At 38.8% G+C, this 24,808-nt stretch overlaps 1 protein-coding gene across 1 annotated transcript in view; it reads left to right on the top strand.

Annotated features, from left to right (window-relative positions):
* Positions 1-23,160, top strand: part of DPY19L1 (dpy-19 like C-mannosyltransferase 1) — a 54,824-nt gene extending 31,664 nt beyond the window's left edge. The window contains exons 14-23 of the mRNA XM_076330854.1: positions 1,840-1,920; positions 2,681-2,782; positions 3,536-3,607; positions 5,058-5,107; positions 6,219-6,243; positions 7,376-7,495; positions 13,879-14,053; positions 14,869-14,968; positions 19,929-20,054; positions 21,101-23,160. Coding sequence (XP_076186969.1) covers positions 1,840-1,920; positions 2,681-2,782; positions 3,536-3,607; positions 5,058-5,107; positions 6,219-6,243; positions 7,376-7,495; positions 13,879-14,053; positions 14,869-14,968; positions 19,929-20,054; positions 21,101-21,257 — 1,008 coding nt within the window. The 3' untranslated portion in view covers positions 21,258-23,160. The remainder of the gene's footprint in view (positions 1-1,839; positions 1,921-2,680; positions 2,783-3,535; positions 3,608-5,057; positions 5,108-6,218; positions 6,244-7,375; positions 7,496-13,878; positions 14,054-14,868; positions 14,969-19,928; positions 20,055-21,100) is intronic.
* Positions 23,161-24,808: the final 1,648 nt, after the last annotated feature.

The raw sequence follows: 24,808 nt of genomic DNA, 5'->3' as shown, positions 1-24,808 counted from the left end.
AGGCATTCTTGTTAAATGAAGGGTGACCTGTTAGCAAAACTGGATAGAATTCATACAGTTATTATAAAGGAATTAGAATACAAAGGAATTTAAAAAATATTTATAACAAACTGCAGTGCACGTATAACCTGCCGATGTAGTTAGCTGTGGTACCACGGGAAATAGGAGTGTAGGCAAATCGCATGTCAGTTTTTAAAAAGGAGATCCAAGGCATTTGTGGAACTGCAGACCAGTAAGTCTAACTTTTGTAAAAGAATAAAAACTTGAACAGTGATGAAGTTGTTAAGGCTATATGTACATGCAATATAACGAGATAGGTCCAATACAGCCTCTGTGAAAGGAAGTCATGCCTCGCAAATGTATTTGACTTCTTTGAAGGATGTAGATAAGGGTGTGTGGGTGAGTGTAATGCACTTGAATTTCAGAAACCTTTTGGGGAAGATATCTAACCAACTATAAAATAAAATAGACTCCATGAGATAAGATGTGAATGGTAAGTTTGCAAAAGACGACCACCACCCCCCCCCGAATATGTATATGAAATAACTGATCCTAAATAAGTCCTTGCCACTCAGCAGAGAACTCTTGGTATTCTTATGAAAAGTTCTCTGAACACATCAATTCATTACTGAGCAGGCATCAAAAAGGAAAATACATGATGGAAGTCATGGAGAAGGAACTGCAGAGAAAGCAGAAAATATTTTTTTATTTTGTAAACTTGTACTTAGCATCCTAAATATTGCATGCAGTCTCAGTCAACGTGTCTTACTTACAAAAAAGATAGAATGCATTCCCCCAAAATGTACTACCATCAAATTTAAGTAGAGAGAGTATGAAGATAATTATTAATGTAGAATTGCTAAATAGCTGAGATTTTAAAATAGGTTAGAATTCTACATCTTGTAAAATAAAGGTAAATATGACAAAGCCAGTGAATAGAAGTAGGATATAATTATAGTTTATTTAGTGCCCCTTATGCTAGCAGCAATAAGCTTATAAGAGAGGAGAAAGATACTGTGGAAGCAAAAAAATTAGAGGCATTCAGAAAAGGATTAGGTACCTCCTAGGTATTTAGGTTCATTTGCAGCCTTTAAATGGGATGGTTGAGAGCAACCCGTCATCACATAAAAACCCTGGTTACATTAGGGTAAAGATCAGTTTGTATTTTGTTGTTATATTCTCTCTGAAAGCATCTGCCACTGGTCCCAGATAAAAGATACTGAGCCAGGTTGTCCTATTCAGTCGATTTGGTTTTATAAAGAATTAGATAGATTAAGCTAGATTGCCAAGAATTTAATCTTTCTGGTACAGGGATAACATGATATGTAACTAAAAGTAGTAATTGTACATACTTTCTTTATATTTTCTTCAAGTTCTAACTTGAGATTATCTTGAGAAGGTACTATAAATGAGCAAATTCCTCCAAAGATTTGTATTAGCAGAGTAGTACAACCTGATAATATGGAGAGGCTATTGGTGGGAAATAATCACTATACACTGGTTGTATGCAAACCAGATGGAATTGACAGTTAGGCTGCCCCTGTTTAAAGTTCACTTTGGTACCTCCTCTGCTACAATGTCGTGTGCAGTGGTACAGCCATAATATAAATCAGTTGCACAAAATTATTTCAGCTGTAATAGAAAATATAAAAAACCTTAAAACACCCCAGTGTACTGAAATTTAGGAAGTGTAATTGTTAGAAATTACTGTACTTATTGGTGACAACATAGGAGAGTTTGTAACTAGTAGCTAAATTTAATAAGCCTTTTAAAAAAGAAAAGGTTTCTTTAAAAAATTGTTGACACATGTTTATTTAATTCTGAATATATTTTTTTAAGGTCATTGAAGGATGTGCCTGGTTATTTGGGACAGTCACCTTGAAATACCTAACTTCTTTAGCATTTGGAATAGCTGATGATGTAAGTTCTCTTATCTGAGTATCTGGTTGGCGTCTTTCAAAACTATTTTAATTCTTAGTATTTTGATTTTGGCATCTTACTGATATGCTTTCCTGAAATTCTGAGATTTGTTTTGCAGAAGTGGGAGAGGGATTGCATATTTGCTTTCTCTTTCATTATGCATTATCACTTTGAGGTGTTACTACCGAAGTTTGTGAAAAGACAAATTTTTTTACTATTGAGTTAGTAAATGCTCTGTGTGTTTGTTTTTAAATGTGGATTTATAGAGCTTTGTTTATTTTGGATATCTTCTACCTACATCTTTATTTACTCAATTTCTTACTTCACTTTCCTCTGAAGCTAATCTTCAAGACAGTTTTGAAATGCTTGTTGTAACTAGTACTCCTCGCTTCACTTCAGCCACTTTATTGCCAGATTCTACTGTTAAAAACCTATCTGCAGATGTGCATCAAGGGGCAAAAGATGGGAAGCTCATATCTTAAAATATGAGTATGCAAAACTATACTCTTGTTGAACCCAGTTGCAATGGTAACACCCTTTTTCTGCTGCTTTTTATTTAACAGTCCAATCTGTGTTACACTCAAAGATGTCATTTAATATACCAGAAATAGATTTTTGGTGCTCTTGTAACAATATTGTAAATGGTATAAACTTCTGTTCTAATGAAAAATATTTCTCATATACATTCAAACTACTTTGTTGTGGAAAACAGGACAGTTTTTGCTTACTACAGCGCTTTTTTTTCTGTATATCCTACCAGGCTCATATAGGAAATATATTAAAATCTAAATTTATTGGCTACAAGGATTTTGATACATTAATGTATACCTGTGCTGCAGAGTTTGACTTCATGGAAAAAGAGGTAATTTGATCAAAATGGATGATTATGGAAGAGGGAACTTACTGTTTTATCTTAATTTATAACTTAAAACATCTGGGAGACATAACCTCCTACTGCCGCATAAGTTCAAGTTCTAACTCATGAAGTTAGACACATTAATGAACTTAAGCTAAATTTAACTGGTTTTATTGCTTTTAAATGAACTAAAAACAAAACAGTGTTTTGATTTTGGATTTAAGAAATGTGCTTGCTTGAATGAAAGAAGTGCTTGCTCAGGGATAAATGAAAGGTTACAGTTCTGCAAACTTAAGATTTTATGTGGCTGTCAGTAACTGGTTTTGGGTATATGGAAAATGTACTGAAAGCTGCAAAGGCCTTGCGTGGTAGATTTAGGCTACAGAAGAGCATCAAAGCTTCTTAATGTGGCTTTAGTAGACTTTTTTTAGTTCATCGCTATCTAGATACGCATTTAGAACGTTTATAGGTTACTCAACCCATAGTACTCAAATTCAGATGAGATCCAATCTACTTTTAGTCTTTGGGTGTCTTGCCAAAGAACCGGGAATAATTTCCTAATAACCCTAGTATTACGACCTAGTATGATTGCTGGGTGGAGTTTAAATTTGAGTTTCTTTAAGCTTGCTTTGTTCTTGTTGGATGTTTAAATTTACATTTTACTCAAGGAAGAACTCTTTATATCGTTTTCTTTAAAATGACCATTGAAGTAATTATAGGGGAATGGAAAGCAATTAATGCAGTTTATTTCCATTGTAGACTCCAGTAAGATACACAAAGACTCTGCTATTACCAGTTGTTCTGGTGGTTTTTGGGGTAATCATCAAAAGGGTAAGTGATTGATCTAGTGAATCACCTTTACCTTTTTAGGTTTTTTGAAGGGTTCACTATTTATTTTGAGATGGGACGAAGTTAGTGTGGTGTGTTAACCTTGGCTGGCTGCCAGGTGCCTGCCAAGCCGTGCTCTCATTCCCCATCCTCAGCCAGACAGGGGGGAAAAAAGAGTTGAAAAATGTCATGGGTCAAGATAAGGACAGGGAGATCACTCACCGATTTACTGTCATGAGCAAAACAGACTTGAATTGGGGAAGATTAATTTAATTTATTGTCAATTAAAAATGCAGTAGAATTGTGAGAAACAAAAACAAAACTAAAAACACCTTCCCCTCATCCCCACCCACTTCTTTCCAGGCTCAATGGGTCCCTTCCACAGGCTGCAGTTCTTTAAGAACTGCTCCAGCATGGGTCCTTTCCACGGGTTACAGTCATTCAGGAACGGACTGCTCCAGCGTGGGTCCCCCACAGGTCGCAACTCCTGCCAGAAAACCTACTCCTGTGTGAGCTCCTCTCCACGAGCTGCAGTTCCTGCCAGGAGCTTACTCCTGTGTGGGCTCTCCATGGGTTGCAGCTTCCTTCAGGGCATGTCCACCTGCTCTGGCATGGCGTCCTCCACAGGCTGCAGGGTGGATATCTGGTCCTCCATGGGCTGTAGGGGGGAAACCTACATCACCATGGTCTTCTCCTCAAGCTGCAGAGGAATCTCTGCTCTGGCGCCTGGGGCACCTTCTCCCCCTCCTTCACTGACGTTGGTGTCTGCAGGGTTGTTTCTCTCCTGTTTTTCTCACTGCTCTCTCTTAAAGCTGCTGCGCAGTGTTTTACCTTTTCTTAAACATGTTATCAACACAGGCACCGCCAGCGCCACTGATGGGCTCAGCTTTGGTCAGTGGTAGATCTGTTTTGAAGCTGGCTGGAACTGGCTCTGTCTGACATGGGGGCAGCCCCGGTATCTTCTCACAGAAGCCACCCTGCAGCCCCCCCGCTACCAAAACCTTGCCACGTAAACTCAATATAGTTAGATAAAATACAGGTTTTCAAAAATATTTGCTTAAAATTCTGTATTGTCTTCATATAGATTTTTGCAAAGGTCCAGTGCTGACTCAGCAGTAAAACTTGCTTTGATGTTAAATGCCAAGAAAATTTCTGTCACTTAGCTGATGAGTACTATAACTGAAGTTTATACCTGTTTTTGTAAATTTGATTATGTATAATTTGTGTAAAAACAACTTACAGTTTACACAGAAACAGATGGGATAACTGCTAACTGCCTGGCTAATTAAACATCCTCAAAAAGAATTTTTAGCTAAAACATTGCATGTCTTTATCTTAGCATTATCTCAAAATGAGATTACCCAGGTATAATTTAATTTAGCAAATGCTGAAAATACTTTAGAATGCTTTTGAAAGTTTATTCATACTTTTTGTTGGCTTTTGTTTTCTTCAGGCAGTTAAATACCTTAGGTGGGCCTTACCTCAGGCAGGCCAATATGAAAGGTAAATATTGTCGTCTTTTTTAATGTAAAACTGAATTTTCTGCTGGAAGTTTATTTGATTTGCTATATGCTAAATCATTCGGAATTCTACATTATATTGGCCCTTTTTGAAGGGTAAAATATGTATCGTTCAGTAACTGAATGGCTTGGATGTACTATATGTGGTATTTTTATAGGATGTCTAAAACTAAGTTTAGCTGCTGAACGTGGTTTTAGACATCTTAACCCTCTTACCCCCAAATTTTCTATTTAATCATTTATTTTTCTGCTCTGTTCCTAAATCAATATTTATTCATGTGCCTATTCACTTTTCCCCTATAAATAGTGAATACAAATTCTTTCCTTCCCGTTATTTTTTTTTCCAGGTTATAAAGATACCCGAGTTTCATCTTTAGGAAGGGATCCCAACTGTATTAATTTTATTTTCTAAATATCTGTAATACATGCTCTACCTGTCACAGCCATTTGGCATCACTCGTTGATGCTGTGCTCAAGAGCAGTGAATTTGGCCAATTGAATGTTGTCATGTCCCTGACGTATCTTTTTGCTTCCTGGTTTTTTCAGTTTATCACCAATCATTTCAGTGATCTCTGCTTTCCATGGTCTAATGGCCATTATCAAAATTTCAACAGATGTGAGCAGGATTCAGCATTCTGTCTTCACAGATGTTTTTGGAGAACAAGTATACATGATTTTGACTCTTTCCACATCTGTATTTCCTTCTGAGAATCCAAAACCAGTTTACGTAGTACCTGAGTAAATGACTGACTCTTTTTTTTTTTTTTTTGTACCAGTGCTCTGCCTCTTTTACGTTACTGAAGTTTCATTCTCTAAATAAGCTGTTCTATATATGAAATAATTCATGGAAGTAATTAAAAAACTGCTAAAATTAATTTTCAGATTTCCAGATAGATACAGGGATTGAGGAGGATAGTTACTGATTTGTAACATATTTGAAAGCTTGCTATAGAGGAGGAAAAAACCTATGCAGGTGCTGACTCATGCTTACTGGATTAGTTCAGTTGTCTAGAGACACTGTAGATTACTTCAAAGTAAAACCAGTGCTTCTGTAGTACATAAACAAATAATGTGATTTTCTGTTTTTTATTCAGAGAGGAACGTTTTAACCATGGTGAGGTAAGATTCTTTTTCTGCACAATTTTATTCATCTGTTAATGTAATACTGGATATTGAAATACAGGTTGCAACGGTCTGATCCTGATACGTGGTTTATTTGAAGGTAAGTATTTGCATCTTTTATTCCCTTGTCTTAAATTGGGTCTGGTACATCACCAGAATAACTCTGGAATGTTGAACAAAAAAATACAGTAGCTAATGGTGGGGTGGCAGTGCAAGAGAGGAGTCTTTTGGGCTTTTGCTGTAGCAGTACAGGAAGACACTGAAATTATGCTGGACCTTCCATTTTCCCCATATGGACTGAGAAGGAGATTTGTTCCTTTACTGGGGTTTCACGTGACAGATAATGTTAAAATTCTGATTTGAAATATACCATAATGAAAATAATTCTACACACGGTTCTTTTAATAAAATTATGCAAAAAAATATAATTGGCAGCTTTCTTATGTGGTTTCTTTATTTGCAATTAAGTCAGCAAGGGCAGTGCAAAACTTTCTTAACAGCAGTTTAATTGTGGTTTGTGCTATGAGAGAAATCTCTTGCCATTCAAAATACAATAATCAATCAGATAAAAGCACTGATTGCAAAAATGCCTCTATGATTTACTACAGCACTTCCACAAGTAACATAGATTCAATGTTAGGAGTGGTGAGTGACGTCTCTGATGCTTTTTAACCTTTTTTGAGAATACTAAAGCAAGCTGCCTGTGGTTGTGTGAGTACCAAGGATGATTTTACTTGCTTCTTTTGTTTCATACTTAGGTATTTTAGGTATTAAATAGCAAGGTCTCTTCACTTCTATAAAGAGGTTATACAAGAAATTTTACATATGTTATTGTGTATTTATGTTTCAGGATCTTTTGCATAGCTAGCCATTTCTCTAGCTCCTTTTAGTTTGATTGTTAATATTTATCCTTCCTGTTGTTCCATACCTTAGCATACTACATACACTTTAGAAAAAAGATAACAGGAAGTCCTTATCACTGTCTGAAATGTGAAGATCTTTACTTCGACTTTGACTCTTTTTCAGACAAGCTCTTCACTTAAGCTATACTGAAAATGAAGTTGTATGTTTAAGATAGAAATGAAAAGTATGCAAATATTATGCTTCTGTGTGGTATTTTTTTTTTCAGCTGGTATACCATGCATTGCAGCTGTTGGCATACAGTGTCCTAGCGATTTTAATCATGAGACTAAAACTGTTTTTGACACCACATCTATGTGTTATGGCTTCTTTGGTGTGTTCAAAACAGGTAAGGTCTCTTTTTAATCCTGTAGCTATCTCAGTACTTACAGTATTACCCAGGTATTTGTCCTAAAGCAAATTTCTGTGTGTGTTGAATTGCTGAATCTGAGTGTACCAGTTAAAAATAAACCAGATTATATTGCCTGTCGAAAAGTGTGGTTACACAAGTTCCATTCTCCCTCTCCCCAAATAAAGCAAATGTCTTGTTTTATGCAACTTGTCCGATTGCATTATTATATGAGTTAATATGCTGGGTATCGAGCTTGAGCATAGGGACACATATGCTGGATTTTACTGTACTTACACATTTCTATGCCATTGCAAGTTTTTTATTGACTATTAATTTTATCCAAACAGTGTTTGACTTTGTTTACGCTGTGTTTTCACAGCTCTTTAGGGCTTATTGCCTTGCATATTTTTTGTGTATTAATTCTTTCCAGAAGTATAGTTTTGAAGTCTTGCATGTTGAAAACATTTCAGCCTTAAAAATCGAAAGTCATATGCCTAACTCAGATTTAATTTTCCTAGCTTGAAATTATCCATAATATAAAATGTTACTAGATTTTCTCCAGATATAAAAGATACTAGAATTGGCTTTCCATGTTTCAGTATCTGTGTTTTTGAGAAGTGAACTTGATTGAATCTGTATCTAAATAGCTGTTTTAGAAGCTTCACAGTTGCAGCAAAAGCAGGGTAAGCAGTCCTTTGTCTGGGAAGCAGACGGGGAGGTAGATTGAAAACTGGCTGAACGACTGGGCATAGGGAAGGGTGATCAGTGCTACAAAGTCTGATTGAAGGCCAGGAATTAGCAGTGTACACCAGGGGTCAATACTGGGTCCAGTCCTATTCAATGTCTTTGTTAATGGTCTGGATGATGGAACAGAGTGTACCCTCAGCAAGTTTGCTGATGGTACAAAACTGGAAGGAGTGGCTGGTACATCAGATGGGTGTGCTGCCTTCTAGAGGGACCTCAACAGGATGGAGAAATGGGCTGACAGGAACCTCATGCAGTTCAACAAAGGGGGGCGCTGAAATCCTGCACCTGGGGAGGAGCAACCCCAGGCACCAGTACATGCTGGGGGCTGCTCAGCTGGAAAGCTGCTTCGCAGAAAAGAACCTGGGGTTTTGGTGAACACAAGGTAGAAATGAACCAGCAATATACCCTTACTGCGAAGAAGGCCAATGGTATCCTGGGCTGCGTTAGGAGGAGTGTTGCCAGCAGGTTGAGGGAGGTGATCCTTCTCCTCTATTCAGCACTGGTGCAGCCACAGCTGGAGTGCTGGGTCCAGTTCTGGGCTCCCCAGTACAAGAGAGACATGGACATACTGGAGACAGTCCAGCAAAGGGCCACGAGGGTGATGAAGGGACTAGAGCATCTCTCCTGTGAGGAAAGGCTGAGAGAGCTGGGACTGTTCAGTCTGGAGAAGAGAAGGCTCGGGGGATCTTATCAAAGTGTATGAAAACCTGAAAGGAGGGTATAAAGAGGATGGAGCCAGGCTCTTTTCAGTGGTGCCCAGTGACAGGACAAGAGGCGATGGGCACACACTGAAACATGGGAGGTTCCCTCTGAACATCGGGAAACACTTTTTCACTGTGAGGGTAACCAAGCGCTGGCACAGGTTGCCCAGGGGGGTTATGGAGTCTCCATCCTTGGAGATATTCAAAAGCTGTCTGGGCATGGTTCTGGGCAACTGGCTGTAGGTGGCCCCGCTTGAGCAGAGGGGCTGGACCAGATGACCTTCAGAGGTCCCTTCCAACCTCAACCGTGCTGTGATTTTGTAGAAAGTGTTATTTACATCACACAAAGTAAGTATCCCACATTGAGAGAGTGAAAGATTATGATTAATAGTGAGCTGGGCTTACTAACAAGAAAACAAATTGGGAAGATGAGATGGGGAACTTGTGAAAATGTCTATATGGAGAAGATCGCCATGAGGATGAGTGGGAGAAAGAATCCAGTGCTAAGAACTGTTGCAGACATAATACAGAAGAAAGAAAAGAGAAAAATATTTGACAGAGTGGGGAAACTAGCAATGGCTGGGGACGAAAATTAGGATTTTAATAAGAAACCTGAGTCGTTAGGTTTGCTGTTCTTGAAAATTGAAGAAATACAAGAATAACATTACAAAGTTCAGTACTTAAAATCTGGAGTGCCAGAACTGACGGTGTATGTACAACCTTTTTCCGTCTGCCTTGTGCATATGCAGTATGATACAGACTATAATGCCTGATACACATTGTTTTTCCCACAATATCTGTGGTTGGAGCCCATCCTAAAGGTGAATTAGGGTTGTATGGTGAAGGCAGTTATTGCCTGTGGAACATCTGACACCTGTGTCATACAACCGGAAGGTGAGTGAGTAAGACAGAATTATGCAAAGAGGAGAAAGTTGTCCCATGTTAAGGCAGCTGAACAAATTACTGTTTCCCAGAAAACTGGATTGCTTCCCTGGATGTTCTTTCAGGGAAGGACAGTTCTTGATAATGCTGGACAGGCTACACAGTTTCAGTCTGCTTAAATGTTGTGCTCATCACTTGATGCCTGTTTTGTTACTTGGCATAGGTAAAAGTGCTGAGTGTTTGCCAACATGAAATGAATCTGTACAGTGAACATATAAAATGCTAAAAACCTCTTTAAAAAGTAACTTTATTTAGCCACCTTGTAACTGGGTATTGGGACTTAAGAGAAATTTACTTTTCCTCTATGCTCTTGCTATTCTGTAAGGTTCACAGGTGTTCTGTGTCCCAGCTCTTAGTTGTTCTTGAAGTATTGGTGTCCTCTTAGGTGGTCTGGTTGTTTAAGTAATAGCAGTTACACTGTGGTTAAATTTTTCTGAATGAACTTTCACGAGGTGTTTCTGAGTAATTTGAAATGAAGTTGCTTTTCAAAAGTCGGAAAACCAAAAAGAAAAATGTCTGTTTTCTTCTAACGTACAATTTCTAGATAACAATTACAATATAACTTAATTCTGTCCAAAGTTAATTTGTTCTTAATTCTTCTTGTTTTAACTGTGTGTTTCTAGAAGAAAATTGATGGGCTTTTCTGCCCCGTCATTATTGAAAAGTTTTTGTAGAATTTTCTAGTGAAGTTTAGAACTAAAAGTATTTCTGTGTTTTATGCCACAGAAAAAGGCCTCTCAGCCTTCTGAGAATTGAAAAACAATAAAATCTGAACTGCTTTTTTTTGCTGTATGGAGAAAAATCTCTGAAAGATAGGAAAAAGTACCTTGTAACTGGTAATGACTGAAAGATGAGCTGCTAGGAATGGTTTCTATTAATATATAGCTTCATTTGCTTTTTTCCATATATAGTAAGTTAGCTGCTACATGGCAAATCAGTAAAAGTTTTCAGCTGGTGGTATCTTTATTTGTTTTTTTAAAGCACCTGAGTAATGGCACTACAGTAATTAATCATGGATCGTTGTGGTTTTTGTTTTAGTACTGCAACTAAGGTCATCAGGCCAGTTAATGAAAACTGGTGCTTTTGGTAATCATTGCATTTTGGATCTTAGAGGATGCCACATGTTACCACTCTGTAAATACTGCAAGAAGGACAGGTTCAGAGTATTTTATGAATGTTTTCTTTTCTTCTGCTTCCAACTGCATTTTGGCCCGTTGGTTGTTCTGCTGTTTCCTATGGTTGTAGAGTGAGAGTAAGCTTCTCGGGAAGCTACAAATGCAGATGATAACCTATTCTGGGAGCTGCCGCTGTTGGACCAGATGGCTCAGGTCCAGCGACTTTTTCGTCCTCTTTTGCGGCATCATGGAGGCATAGTTGGCTTGAAAGAAATAGGTCTTGAATGCTGGGGAAGGTAAGGCTTTAGATTACTGCAGTTTGGACAGTTGTTCTGTGCAGAAGATGATAAATGACCAGCTGCCCCATATAATAAGGCCTCTGATTATCCTGGCCCTGGTTTGGGCCTTAGGAGACCTACATACTTGTGTTCAAGAGTACCCAACTTTAGGTGAACGATGTCAGTAAAAATAGAATTAATTCCCTTGTGTTGTTATCAGTAAAGGTTCTTTTGCCTGTTTGGTGTGTTCCCTAGGTTGGTGCTGATTGATACCTGTAAAAGACAAGCTGGATTTTTTTCTGGTCTGGCTGATGTATGCTTTCTTTAGTAGGGAGCGGCTGGTAATCTTCCAGGTAATACATGACTGGCTTCAGCATGAGAGAGAAACACTGGCCCATAAGGCTGTTGAGCCGCTATCGATCAGACCACTTCTAAGACTGCTCTGACTTAAGCAAGCAAAGGAATAAGAAAACTCCTTATTTTTCTTGTAGGATCAGGAAAATATTAAGTGGGTTTTAGTGAGCTTTTTCTGTCCTACTGGCTGCTGAGCAGAAGTAGTATTTTGAGGTTGAAAAATCTGATCGTATGTGCAATATTGATTCAGAAGAATTGCTGCGATGGAGGGAGATGAGAAGGGGAAGATGGGACTTGTGACCAAATGATTGCTTAACACTCGGTACATTTATCATTATGTAAAGTTTTAGATGTTTGCATAAAGGGTAAGTTAATAAGCAACAATTTGTTTTTACAGATGCAAGAAAAATTTAAGCAAACTTAACATATGTAATTATCTCATTGTAATTGAGGGCAACACTATCCCTTCCTCTAGCAGACCATGAAAGTTCACCTGCAGTGGTATGTTAGTATAACTAATTTATTTTGAGGCTATAGCTAGATAACTTGTTAATCAGCTGCCTTTCAAAATATAATTTTATTAGTGAACAATCAGCCTGAGATGTACAATTGTAACACAAACCAAAAATGAGCAATCAGGCAAAAGACATAATAGAATTATTCTGCACATAGAAAAAGAATTTTGTATGTTGTGTTCTCTCAGCCCATTGCATGAGTCTGTGTACTTTCCATTACCTCAGTGTTGCAGCTTGTGGCACCTGATGGACAATAAAAATTATAACTGTTTACATCTACACATTTCCTCTTTCTGTTAGGAGGAATTATACTACCCTGAGTGGAAATTTTGAAAGCAAAGACAAATAGCTTGAGAAAGACTTAACGTATTCATTTGACAAAAACACGTAAAAAACCTTGAAGTGATATAAAAACCACATGAGGAACAGCATCCCGTAAAAGAAATGCTCCTTTTGCATTGCCTATATGTTTGACCATTCTAGGCTCTTTATGTAAACAAAGTAATGGTAAATTTAGATACTTTGAATATTAATGGGGTTTTATAAAAGCATGATAGGAATGTGATTTTCTTTGATTTGAAAAGCCATGGAACTCAATAAAGAATTCCAAAGTTCTAACATGTTCTTGAAGTGAGATTTTTGTGACTGTTGGTAAAAAGGAGGTTTGCTCATGTAGAGCAGCATACAAATGAATTCATTTCCCTTCATCCTTCCAGACCTATACAGTGGTCAGGCATATTTGGTATATTACATTTCCCTGGATAGTATTGCTGTTCTTGCTAGAGTGTTTAGCAAGTCTTAGAGGATGAGAGTAGAGTACACTGTATTTTTGGAGAGGTGGCTTGAAAGTTTTAATATCTAAACTAGTTTACAGTTAGTTTATAACAAAGATAACATATGCTACCTAATTGGTGTAGTCAGCCTAGTGGGAGGTTTTACTGTGAAACTTTATTTTATCATTTCATGCTTTAATTAAAAAAATGGGTAAAGGTAGTCTGAATGAAATGTATTTATTTAGTGCAGGTTTGATATTTTTTAAATGTGAAGCCTTACTTCTAATTAATGATAGCTTGGAAAAAAAAAAAAGTAATTCATACTTTGTCTTGTTTAAGGTTTAGGTGAGATAGGAGATAAAGTGTTCTTGCTCAAACTAAACTTCAACATAGCAGATGTGGTACTTCTTTCTTCTTAACTACCCATTTCACACATTTATGAGTATTTGCTTAGAGCCTCCAGCAAACTATCTTTAGGAAAAAATGCAAGGGCCATCTTTTTCAGTTCAAGAAGGGGAAGAGTAGGATATAACAAAAATATATCCCCAAAAAATTATATCCCCAAAGTCTGCTTTTCTGATATGTTTTCAGAAGTTTGCAATCTCTAATCTGTATACTACAGCTAGAAACTCTTGATGTAAATAGGAGATAAAATACTGTAAAAGTGCAGTTAGCATTATTGAATCTTTACTTGCAGAATTTGACATTTGAACTAGAACTTTAAAAGCTGCATTAATGTCAATTTTCTTTTTTTGTAGAATTACAAATACAATGCCCTACATTCGGTAAACATGAATACTTGAGAGGTCTCACTGAAATTTAGTGGAGAAGCAATAGCAGAGATGTTTCATATTGTACTATATGTTAGGCTCCTTATAGAGAAATAAAAATGAATTGTGCTGCATACAACATCACAGAATTGTTGTCTAGAAATTAATCGATTCTTGCATTTCAGTTGTTTGGATGGCTCTTCTGTAAAATCCAGCCCAAAACATTGGTCTTTGCTATTTTAGCATTGATGGCAATAGAGGGATCAGCAAACCTTCAAACTCAGTGGAACATCATGGGAGAATTTAGCAATTTGCCACAGGAGGAACTTTTAGAGTGGATAAAAGTCAGTACCAGACAAGGTAAACTGTTTAATAATGTATGATGTTCCCCATTTACTGTGAGATGTAACTATAGAACTTGGTATGAATGACTGCAGAAGTATTGCTATTATCTGTGGCTTTGCCTTGGGACTATCCTAAAGCCATGGTTTAGCCACATATATACTTGTCCGTATAAAAGCTATCTCAAATGCAAAAAACACTGAAAGCTTGCTTTGTTAGACTCCAGGCTACCAGTCTGGAGCTTTGAGCCACTGGTGTAGTATTCCTACAACAAAAGTGTTCTTGCAAAGTCCAATTAAAATAGGTTTTTACTTAAATTACACTGGTCCTGTATGTGAGTCCGTGATGATCATTTTGCTAGAAGAGAATTCAAAATCTGTGTGTTGTGGTTGTACCCCTCCTTTTACTAAAATGAGTAAAAGTGTCAGAAAACTAGCTGGAAACTTAGCAGTTACCTTTTTATCAGGAAAATACTTTCAAGCCAAACTGGACTGAGATTTTATTGCTCGTTTAACAATGGTGTAAGAAGTGACAAATAAAAACATGTTGTCATAATGAATATGTTATTCTACCCATTCAAGAAAAATAAGATGTATTAAATCTCCATTCTTAGATGTTTAGTTATCTAATGACTTATATTGAGTTCAAGGTTTTAAAAAAGAAATAAAGTGATTTTGTGCATCTCCTGTTGGTGCCATGTCAGGCCTTTTCAAAAAGAATACCCTACCCTCTATGTTTTTCTATAGGATTACTGTTCAGATGTTTGAAGATTGCTTCTCTGGTTCTACTGCTTGATTCTTCATTTCAAACATGGCTTTCATTCTGTATTTCAGATGCAGTTTTTGCAGGAGCAATGCCTACAATGGCAAGTGTTAAACTGTCTACACTTCGTCCTATTGTAAATCATCCTCACTATGAAGATGCAGGATTAAGGTAAATTTCGAAGTTGAGGATTTATTTTATTTGCTATTAGTTCTCTTAATGTTGGTAATACACAGTAGGAATGGCATCACGTTATATTGTAAAATTTGTTAAAACCCCATAGAACTTGATTTGTTACTTTAGTCAGATTGAAAACACATGCAGTATTTCTTCAGGATTTGTGTTCAGAAAGGATATACTGTAGGATAGATATGCTTTCAAACTTACATGCAAAAAAAATCTGAGTATAATTATGGAATTGGAATTAACGTGTACTATTATATCCTTTCTTCATTCTAGTTAGTCCTGACATTGTAGACAGACTTGATTTTTTTTCTCAAGGTAGCCAGTTTAGTTATTCCTATTAGCTTTCTGTGATTGGTTGTCATTTTTTTTCATGATAATATATGTAATTATTGAAATATTAAGACTAGTTGAAACTGAAATTTTGTAATGGAATTACTGAGTTTTGTACTTTGTTATTTTCAAAATCAGGATGTTTTTCTAAATTGAAATTGATTTATCTCATAAGGTCATGAATTTCTTTTTTTAATTTTAATATCGTAGCATCGTTTTTTGGCAATTGGTAAAACTGGTTAAAAAAACCCACAAAAAAACAATAAGATAGAGAGGGATAAAGAAGAAAAAGAGGGGATTCATTTTACATGCCTTATGTCCTTAGTTCTGTGTCTGGCATTAACTGGCTTTAACTTTTGGTCAGCCCTGAATTGGCCAGGCAGTTGGACATAGATGGTCACTGTAGGTCCCTTCCAACTGAAATTATTCTATTCTATTCTATTCTATTCTATTCTATTCTATTCTATTCTAACTACAAAATATAGGACAGGGCATGTTTGGGGAAAATAAGCTAGAGATGATACAGCATCAGAAAATAAACAGGAGTTAACAACATAGAATCATAGAATCATTGAGGTTGGAAAAGACCTCTAAGATCATCGAGTCCAACCGTCGACCCAACACCACCATGCCCACTAAGCCATGTCCCTAAGTGCCTCATCTACTCATCTTTTAAATACCTCCAGGGATGGGGACTCCACCACTTCCCTGGGCAGCCTGTTCCAATGTTTCACCACTCTTTCAGTAAAGAAATTTTTCCTTACATCCAATCTAAACCTCCCCTGGCGCAACTTGAGGCCATTTCCTCTCGTCCTATTGCTAGTTACTTGGGAAAAGAGACCAACACCCACCTCACTACAACCTCCTTTCAGGTAGCTGTAGAGAGCGATGAGGTCTCCCCTCAGCCTCCTTTTCTCCAGGCTAAACAACCCCAGTTCCCTCAGCCGCTCCTCATAAGACTTGTTCTCCAGACCCCTCACCAGCCTCGTTGCCCTTCTCTGGACACGCTCCAGCACCTCGACGTCCTTCTTGTAGTGAGGGGCCCAAAACTGAACACAGTATTCGAGGTGCGGCCTCACCAGGGCCAAGTACAGGGGCACCATCACTTCCCTACTCCTGCTGGCCACACTATTTCTGATACAGGCCAGGATGCCATTGGCCTTCTTGGCCGCCTGGGCACACTGCCGGCTCATGTTCAGCCGGCTGTCAACCAGCACCCCCAGGTCCTTTTCCAACAGGCAGCTTTCCAGCCACTCTTCCCCAAGCCTGTAGCGCTGCTTGGGGTTGTTGTGACCCAAGTGCAGGACCCGGCACTTGGCCTTGTTGAACCTCATACAGTTGGCCTCGGCCCATCGATCCAGCCTGTCCAGGTCCCTCTGCAGAGCCTTCCTGCCCTCGAGCAGATCAACACTCCCGCCCAACTTGGTGTCGTCTGCAAACTTACTGAGGGTGCACTCAATCCCCTCATCCAGATCATCGATAAAGATATTAAACAAGACCGGCCCCAGTACTGAGCCCTGGGGAACACCGCTCGTGACCGGCCGCCAACTGGATGTAACTCCATTCACCACAACTCTCTGGGCCCGGCCGTCCAGCCAGTTTTTGACCCAGCGCAGAGTACACCTGTCTAAGCCGTGAGCAGCCAGCTTCTCTAGGAGAATGCTGTGGGAGACGGTGTCAAAGGCCTTGCTGAAGTCCAGGTAGACCACATCCACAGCCTTTCCCTCATCCACTAGGCGGGTCACCTGGTCATAGAAGGAGGTCAGGTTGGTCAAGCAGGACCTGCCTCTCATGAACCCGTGCTGGCTGGGCCGGATCCCCTGGTTGTCCTGCTCATGCCTTGTGAGCGCCCTCAAGATGAACCGCTCCGTAATCTTCGCCGGCACCGAGGTCAGGCTGACAGGCCTGTAGTTCCCCGGATCCTCCTTCCGGCCCTTCTTGTAGATGGGCGTCACATTGGCAAGCCTCCAGTCGTCCGGGACCTCCCCCGTTTACCAGGACTGCTGATAAATGATGGAGAGTGGCTTGGCGAGCTCCTCCGCCAGCTCCCTCAGCACTCTCGGGTGGATCCCATCCAGCCCCATAGACTTGTGAGCGTCCAGGTGGCGTAGCAGGTCATTGACTGCTTCCTCTTGGATTACGGGGGGTTCATCCTGCTCGCCGTCCCTGTCTTCCAGCTCGGGGGGCCGAGTACCCTGAGGATAACTGGTCTGCCTGTTAAAGACTGAGGCAAAGGCGGCATTGAGTACCTCAGCCTTTTCCTCATCCTCGGTGACAATGTTCCCCCCCGCATCCAATAAAGGATGGAGATGCTCCCTGGCTCTCTTCTTGTCATTAATATATTTGTAAAAGCTTTTTTTGTTGTCTTTAACGACAGCGGCCAGATTGCATTCTAGCTGGGCTTTTGCCTTTCTCATTTCTTCTCTGCACGACCTAACGAGATCCCTGTACTCTTCTTGAGTCGCTTGCCCCTTCTTCCACAAGCGGTAAACTCTCCTTTTTTTTCCTGAGTCCCAGCAAGAGCTCCCCGTTCAGCCAGGCCGGTCGTCTTCCCTGCCTGTTCTTCTTACGGCGTACAGGGACAGCCTGCTCCTGCACCTTTAAGACTTCCTTCTTGAAGAACGTCCAGCCTTCCAAGTCCTTTGCCCTTCAGGACTGTCTCCCAAGGGACTCTCTCAACCAGCGTCCTGAACAGGCCAAAGTCCGCCCTCCGGAAGTCCATGGTTGCGGTTTTGCTGCCCCCCCTCCTTACTTCACCAAGAATGGAGAATTCTATCATTTCATGGTCGCTAAGCCCAAGACAGCCTCCGACCACCACATCTCCCACCAGTCCTTCTCTGTTAGTAAACAGCAGGTCAAGCGAGGCACCTCCCCTGGTAGGCTCACTTACCAGCTGCGTCAGGAAGTTGTCTTCCACACACTCCAGGAACCTCCTAGACTGCTTCCTCTCTGCCGTGTTGTATTTCCAGCAGACATCTGGGAAGTTGAAGTCCCCCACGAGAACAAGGGCTAGCGATTGAGAGACTTCTGCCAGCCGCTTGTAGAACGCTTCATCTGCCCCTTCATCCTGGTTGGGTGGTCTATAACAGACTCCCAGCAGGATATCTGCCTCGTTGGCCTTCCCCCTCATCCTTACCCATAAACACTCAACTGTACTATCATCACAATCGTTGAGGTCTATACAATCGAAACACTCCCTAACATACAGGGCCACCCCACCGCCTCTCCTTCCTCGCCTGTCCCTTCTGAAGAGTCTGTAGCCATCCATTGCATCACTCCAGTCATGAGAGTCACCCCACTATGTTTCTGTGATGGCTACTAAGTCATATCTCTCCCGCTGCACAACGGCTTCCAGCTCCTCCTGTTTGCCGCCCATGCTGCGTGCATTGGTGTAGATGCACTTGAGCTGGGCTATCGATTTCACCCCCGGCATCGGCACGCCACCCCTAGGCTCATCTCTAGCGAGCCTGGTTTTATCCCCTTCCCCCTTCGAACCTAGTTTAAAGCCCTCTCAATGAGCCCTGCCAACTCATGAGCCATGATCCTTTTTCCCCTGTAAGACAGCTGAACTCCGTCTGTCACCAGCAGGCCCGGTGCCGTGTAAACCTCCCCATGATCAAAAAAACCAAAATTCCTCCGATGGCACCAGCCCCTGAGCCACGTGTTGATCAGGTGTGTTTTCCTGTTCCTTTCAGTATCCTTCCCTGCCACTGTAGGGATTGAGGAAAACACTACCTGTGCTCCTGATCCTTCAACCAGTCGCCCCAGTGCCCTGAAGTCCCTTTTGATCACTGCAGGACTTCTCTCTGCAACCTCATCACTGCCAGCCTGTGTAACCAACAGTGGGTAGTAATTGGAAGACCATACCAGACCAGGGAGCTTCCTAGTGATGTCTCTGACCCGGGCCCCAGGGAGGCAGCAGACTTCCCTGTGGGACGGGTCCGGTCGGCATATCAGGCCCTCTGTTCCCCTCAGAAGGGAATCGCCTATGACAATTACCCTCCTTTTTTTCTTAGCAGAGGCAGTCATAATGCGTGGGGCTGACTGCCTCACCCGAGGCAACCCCCTGGACGGACCTTCGTCTACATCCTCGTTTGCCTCGCCCTCATGCTTTGCACAATCAAAGGAGGATATTACTGTGTAATATAGAGAGGATCATGGTTTACAAGTGATGATTTTGCTTGATTGAGCATAGGCAGACATCAGGTCTTGCACTCTGCATTGAAAAAGTCCAAACAAGGGCAATGAGTATGACCTTTTGCGGAGAGACTGGGCAGATTATTTTTTCTGATCGCCCCCAGTCCAAGCAAGGTCGTTGAATATTATATGGTGAATGCATTGCTTTGTCATCTTTACATTTTCTGTTCACAGTAACCATGGATCTTGTTACAAAGATGTCTCCTGCTACAGAAAAATCAAAGGGCTGTGTACATTGTTCTTGGAATCATTATATTTGTGAAGAAATAATTGCATTAAAGCAAATGGCACTATCAATTTAAACTTTGTTTTAGCCTAGTTGTCTTGTGAAATAAAAAGCCTTCCTGTCCAGTCTAAAGTTAAAGCTTACATTTTCATGCTGTGTTGCTAGCTAACTTTTATATTTCACTTTCTGAAGGGCCAGAACTAAAGTAGTGTATTCCATGTACAGTCGAAAACCTGCAAAAGAAGTAAAAAGAGAATTGATAAAACTAGGAGTGAATTACTATATTCTGGAAGAGTCATTGTGTGTAAGCAGAAAAAAGTGAGTAAACTGTGTCTTTCTCACAAGAATGATATGCCGCTCAAATAACTAGTCTAAGATTCATATCAAGTAGTAGTTTTGAAACATTGATCTGTGCTTTAATAAAAGTGTCCAAAATACGTTTTTGTCCAGCGTCTCCAGATATTAGTAAGTACAATTAACTTTACCCACATGAGCAACCTTGTGGTCTTTGTGTGCATCTGAAAAGCTGTGTTGTATGTATTTTTAAACTTCACTGTAAAATACAGAAGAGTTTCTCAAAGGAAACAAGTCATTATTCTGTGATGGCAGGAACAGATGTGTGTGTATAATTAAAGCCTAGTATGAATAAAAGGTGCAGAGTAAAAGATAGTTTGAACACCAAAATATTATGACCATTGGTCACTGAAAATTTTGTCACATTTACGCTGTCCTTAAGAAAAAGCTATGTGCTTTTTTTTTCCTCTCTCTCTTTTTGGCCTTTAGAACATGATGAGTTTGGATTTTTTATTTTATTTTCTTTGCATTTAGAATAAAATGTAATGAATCTGTTGTATTTCTTTGCTATTATCTTTGACAAATTAGGAAATTCTCAGTAATTCTAACTTTGCAAGATAACCAACATCAATTCCCTGTACAGTTATGTGCTTTAATAAAAAAGCAAGGAGTTATTACTTTTTTTTTTAAAGGTGTTTTATTTCCTGAGTTTTCTTTGGAAATGTTAGGAGTGTGAACATCACCCTCCATTTTGTAAGAAGTTTTAAGTGTCCCTGATAATGTATATTATATAATTTGAGTTGTTTTATATGCTTCCTCCTCCAAATTAATTATTAATTATGTAACCACAAAAGCAGACAAATTTTACATATTCTCAATACTATTTTTTAAATTACTACTATATTTATTGATTTTTGTAATCTGATAAGAATTTCTAGTATAAAGACGAACTTAAAAAAATATAGATGTGCAATTAAGTATTCATGGGGGGGTTATAAAACTGAGTTTAGCAAACTGTGGTTTTTGATGGCATTTCTTCATTTCTCTTTTCGTATTCATATGTTTTCTAGGCCTGGTTGCAGTATGCCTGAAATTTGGGATGTCGAAGATCCTGCTAATAGCGGCAAAATTCCTTTATGTACCCTTATGAGCAAGGATTCCAGGCCATATTTCATCACAGTATTTGAAAATAGCAATTACAAAGTCTTAAAGATTCCAAAGGAATAACATTTCAATGCGAAGAACCATCAGTCTTTCAACTTTTTAAACTAGTAACTATAAGAATTCTAAATCAGAATTACCTTTTCTACTAGACTTAAAATGGAAAAATGTGTATTTTTTTTTTTTTTTTTACCATTTTAAGTGAATTCTGATTATAGAAATATCTTAAACCTAACAGTTTGGATTTCTATTTCAGGGTCAGTCCCTTGAGATTTGCTATGCAAATGATTATATGTTTGCACATTTTATTTAACACTGATCCAAAAAGAGTTAAAAGTAGCTATGGAAAGTAAGTCCATTCTCAAAACCAATGATATTGTGAAATGGGACTGTCAGAATGTCTTAGCAAAGCAAGTTTGTTTAAAGCTTTGGTGCTAGCAGCTAGGAACAAAGGAATGGTGCTATAGCATCTGGCATCACATTTCTCATGTCGCTTTCATTACCCATCTCCCTTCTGGACAAGGTGATACTAAAAATTCTCTTAAAAGTCACGTAGTTTCACTAGTCGTGTCAGAGAGAAATACATTTTTTTCTTCGAGAAGATTAAAAACATTTGTCATTTTGGATCACTTAACACATGCTTTTAAGCTTGCTTTTGAAATGGAAGAGTTTGTAGGCAGACTTGAAACTTCATTATTTAGGTGCATGTTCTTGGAATCTTACTGATATTAAAAAAGAAGACTAATAAGGGTAATATTTGCAGTAAGCAATAGTTTAGCTTCTCAATGTCCAAGGATTTTTAGCATTCTTATGCATTCAGAGTAAGCTGGCATAATATACATGAAATTTTTAAGGGAAAATGCTTTATTCAGGAAAAATCTGTCATAGCCTTAGAAAGATACTAAAATAAATCCTTCACTGCCTTAACTAGACCTTCAGCGCCTAACTTGATAAGAAATTACTTTCAAAATTTATGCCCTATTTTCTTTCCCCCCATGTATTAGATCCTGCCTGGATTTTATCATCAGCATTAAAGAAGAATGAAATTTATCCCAATTGTGATATGGGTGTAGTCAGTTGCGTGGGTATAATTGCTCCAAAAATGTTAGACTGGTTCTGCAGTTTTTCTGTCATCTCAGCGTCACACCAACGTTATCAGTTATAAAGAATTTAGAGAATTCACTTTCCAAGGTACCCAGTGCAAGGACACCCTTTAGTCGTTTAACTGACTTGATAGAATTTTTGTATGTTTATTGCCATTGGGAAGTATCACAGTAATTGTGATTCTGCAGTATAAGACTTCTAAAGTCTTAATGTTTCTCTGTATATCATTCATGTTTTGGTTTTGTTTTGGCTTGTTTTTTTGTTCAGACATCAGTCTATTGATAGGACTGGTCTTTTTAGCCCTAATAGCATCTAGCAATATTAGATGCTATAGGAATAGCATCCGTCACGCCTGTAACAGTATCAATTAAATGGGAATCTGTGATAAAGTAGTAGTGTAACAACTGATCAGTATTCTAAGACTTCTTATTTTTTTAAAATCTGTTTTATTGAGAGGGTGAGGGAGAATGGCTGAAAATGCATTAGCTTTTTAACTTTTACAGAATAGATTTTGGAGAAATTTCTATAAGGAAACTATCACAAAAAGGGCTTTTGGGAAGTCACTTTTTAAAATGTTAATTGAATTCAAGGAAGCAGGAAGAAAATCTTTATATAAACATTGTGACTAGTGTTACAGCACAAAAAGGTACTGTATTTTTATGAAGTTTATGCCAACTGTTGACATGTACTTATGTGGTTAAATAAAAAAGAAAAAGATGGAAATTGTTCTCATGTTTCTGATGGATGTTACATTTCTGCTCTTATGTTTATTAAACGGACGTGTAATACAGTTGCCACAGCAGATATGATTGAAGCTGAACCCTCAACTAAACAATGCAAGGAAGTGCTTCAGACAATGAAACCGAACTAGCACACCTCTCTCCAGCCTCCTTTTTATTTGGAGTATCAGTGCAGGAATATGTGAAAAGACCGTGAGAAAATGTCAAATACCTATTTACACGCAAAGTGAACGTGGAAGGCAGTTCAAAATTATTCTCTTTTTGTTCTCGGTTTCTAAACTCAGGTTATCAGGAGTGAAGCCCAAATAGTGGTAGAATGAAGAAACCTTTGAAAGTTAAGGTTCAAAGATGTACTCGGTAAAAATGTTCCCCATTTGATGAGGAGCCTGTTGTTACTGCGTACATGGCCAGACCCTGTTTTTAAATTTTCAGCTTAAGTTGAAGGATATTATACTGTCCCTCTCTTTGAACTGGTCTTAAACCCAAATAAATATTGTCACCTAATGTTAAGATGACAAAATCTAGTAATGGAAAAATATGAAGTAAAAAATGCAATATATGATCGTGGGGAAGACACATGGGAATTCATGAATTCGGTGTATCATGTTACGAATTTCTTGTTATCTCTGTAATTTGCTCTCAATTCCAAAGGAAAGAATTTGGGTTTAAATAATACAACATTTTACACGTAGGAGCACCATGTTAATATTATGCTTATCACTGCAACTTGAACCAGGAAGCAGAAGTTTGAGATTTCTTAGCTGTCACTGAAGTTGTTTTTCCCTTTGCAAGATCCCAATCAATAAACCTGTAACTCAAGTAGGTTCATTTTTAAATATGTGCTGGCCTTGATGTAATTTAGGCACAGGACTGGAATACTTCAGTACCCGAAAACAGTTTCTGTTACATTCTAGTAATATTGGAACATATAGATTAATTTTTTGGAATCCGAAATATTGCTAGCTTCGAATGCAGCAAATTTCTTCATTGCAAAGGGCACAATTACAGTTCGGTATCAAACTTTCAATAATTGTGCAAACTGTAATACTTAGTATGGAGACCAAATGAGGCACCTTTGTGAAACAAAGACGCTATTCAGTACTGCCTTGCACTTCGTCATTGTCATCTACCATTTAAAAAAATGGCTTTGCTTTTGCCTTTTTTTGTAATTCAGCTTAAACAGTGAAACGAAATCACTTGGCGTCTCTTGGATTTTTCTGATGAAGATAGCAAGTTCCATAACCTAGGACCCACTCCAAGATAAGTAAAGAAAACTCCTTCAGTAAAAGCAAATATGTAAGGAAGAGTAGAAACACAGCTTTGTCAGAAAGCGGCATTGTTGAAAGCAATTACAAAAAGCTACTTATGGCTTGGGACCTGTGCATTATTGTGTAGTCTCTATAGAATCATAGAATCGTTTAGGTTGGAAAAGACCTTTAAGATCATTGGGTCCAACTGTATAACGCTGTTATAACAACCTATAAACGCTGTTGCTTCACTGAAGTTACAAAATGTGAAGGACTGCAGTAAAACAACGTGGTATTTTTAAACCCAAAAGAATAAGGTGCTCCTGAGTTGTTTCAGCAGCTGGACAAAGGAATCAAAATCCTAACTGATACTAGTGCTTTTCTGTGTAAGTTTTGTTGTTGTACTATGAGGAAAGAGCAGGATGGCAGATGGGGTGTGAAAGGAAGACTTTACTGTTTGAATATTAATAGAGTTTAAATGTTAGGGAATAATTATACTTTGAGTGAAATTAAGACTGGGGGCATA

Source organism: Aptenodytes patagonicus, chromosome 2 (genome assembly GCF_965638725.1).
Source record: "Aptenodytes patagonicus chromosome 2, bAptPat1.pri.cur, whole genome shotgun sequence".
Lineage (NCBI taxonomy): Eukaryota > Metazoa > Chordata > Aves > Sphenisciformes > Spheniscidae > Aptenodytes > Aptenodytes patagonicus.
Note: the sequence above shows the minus strand (reverse complement) of the source record. Positions and strands in the feature narration are given on the sequence as shown.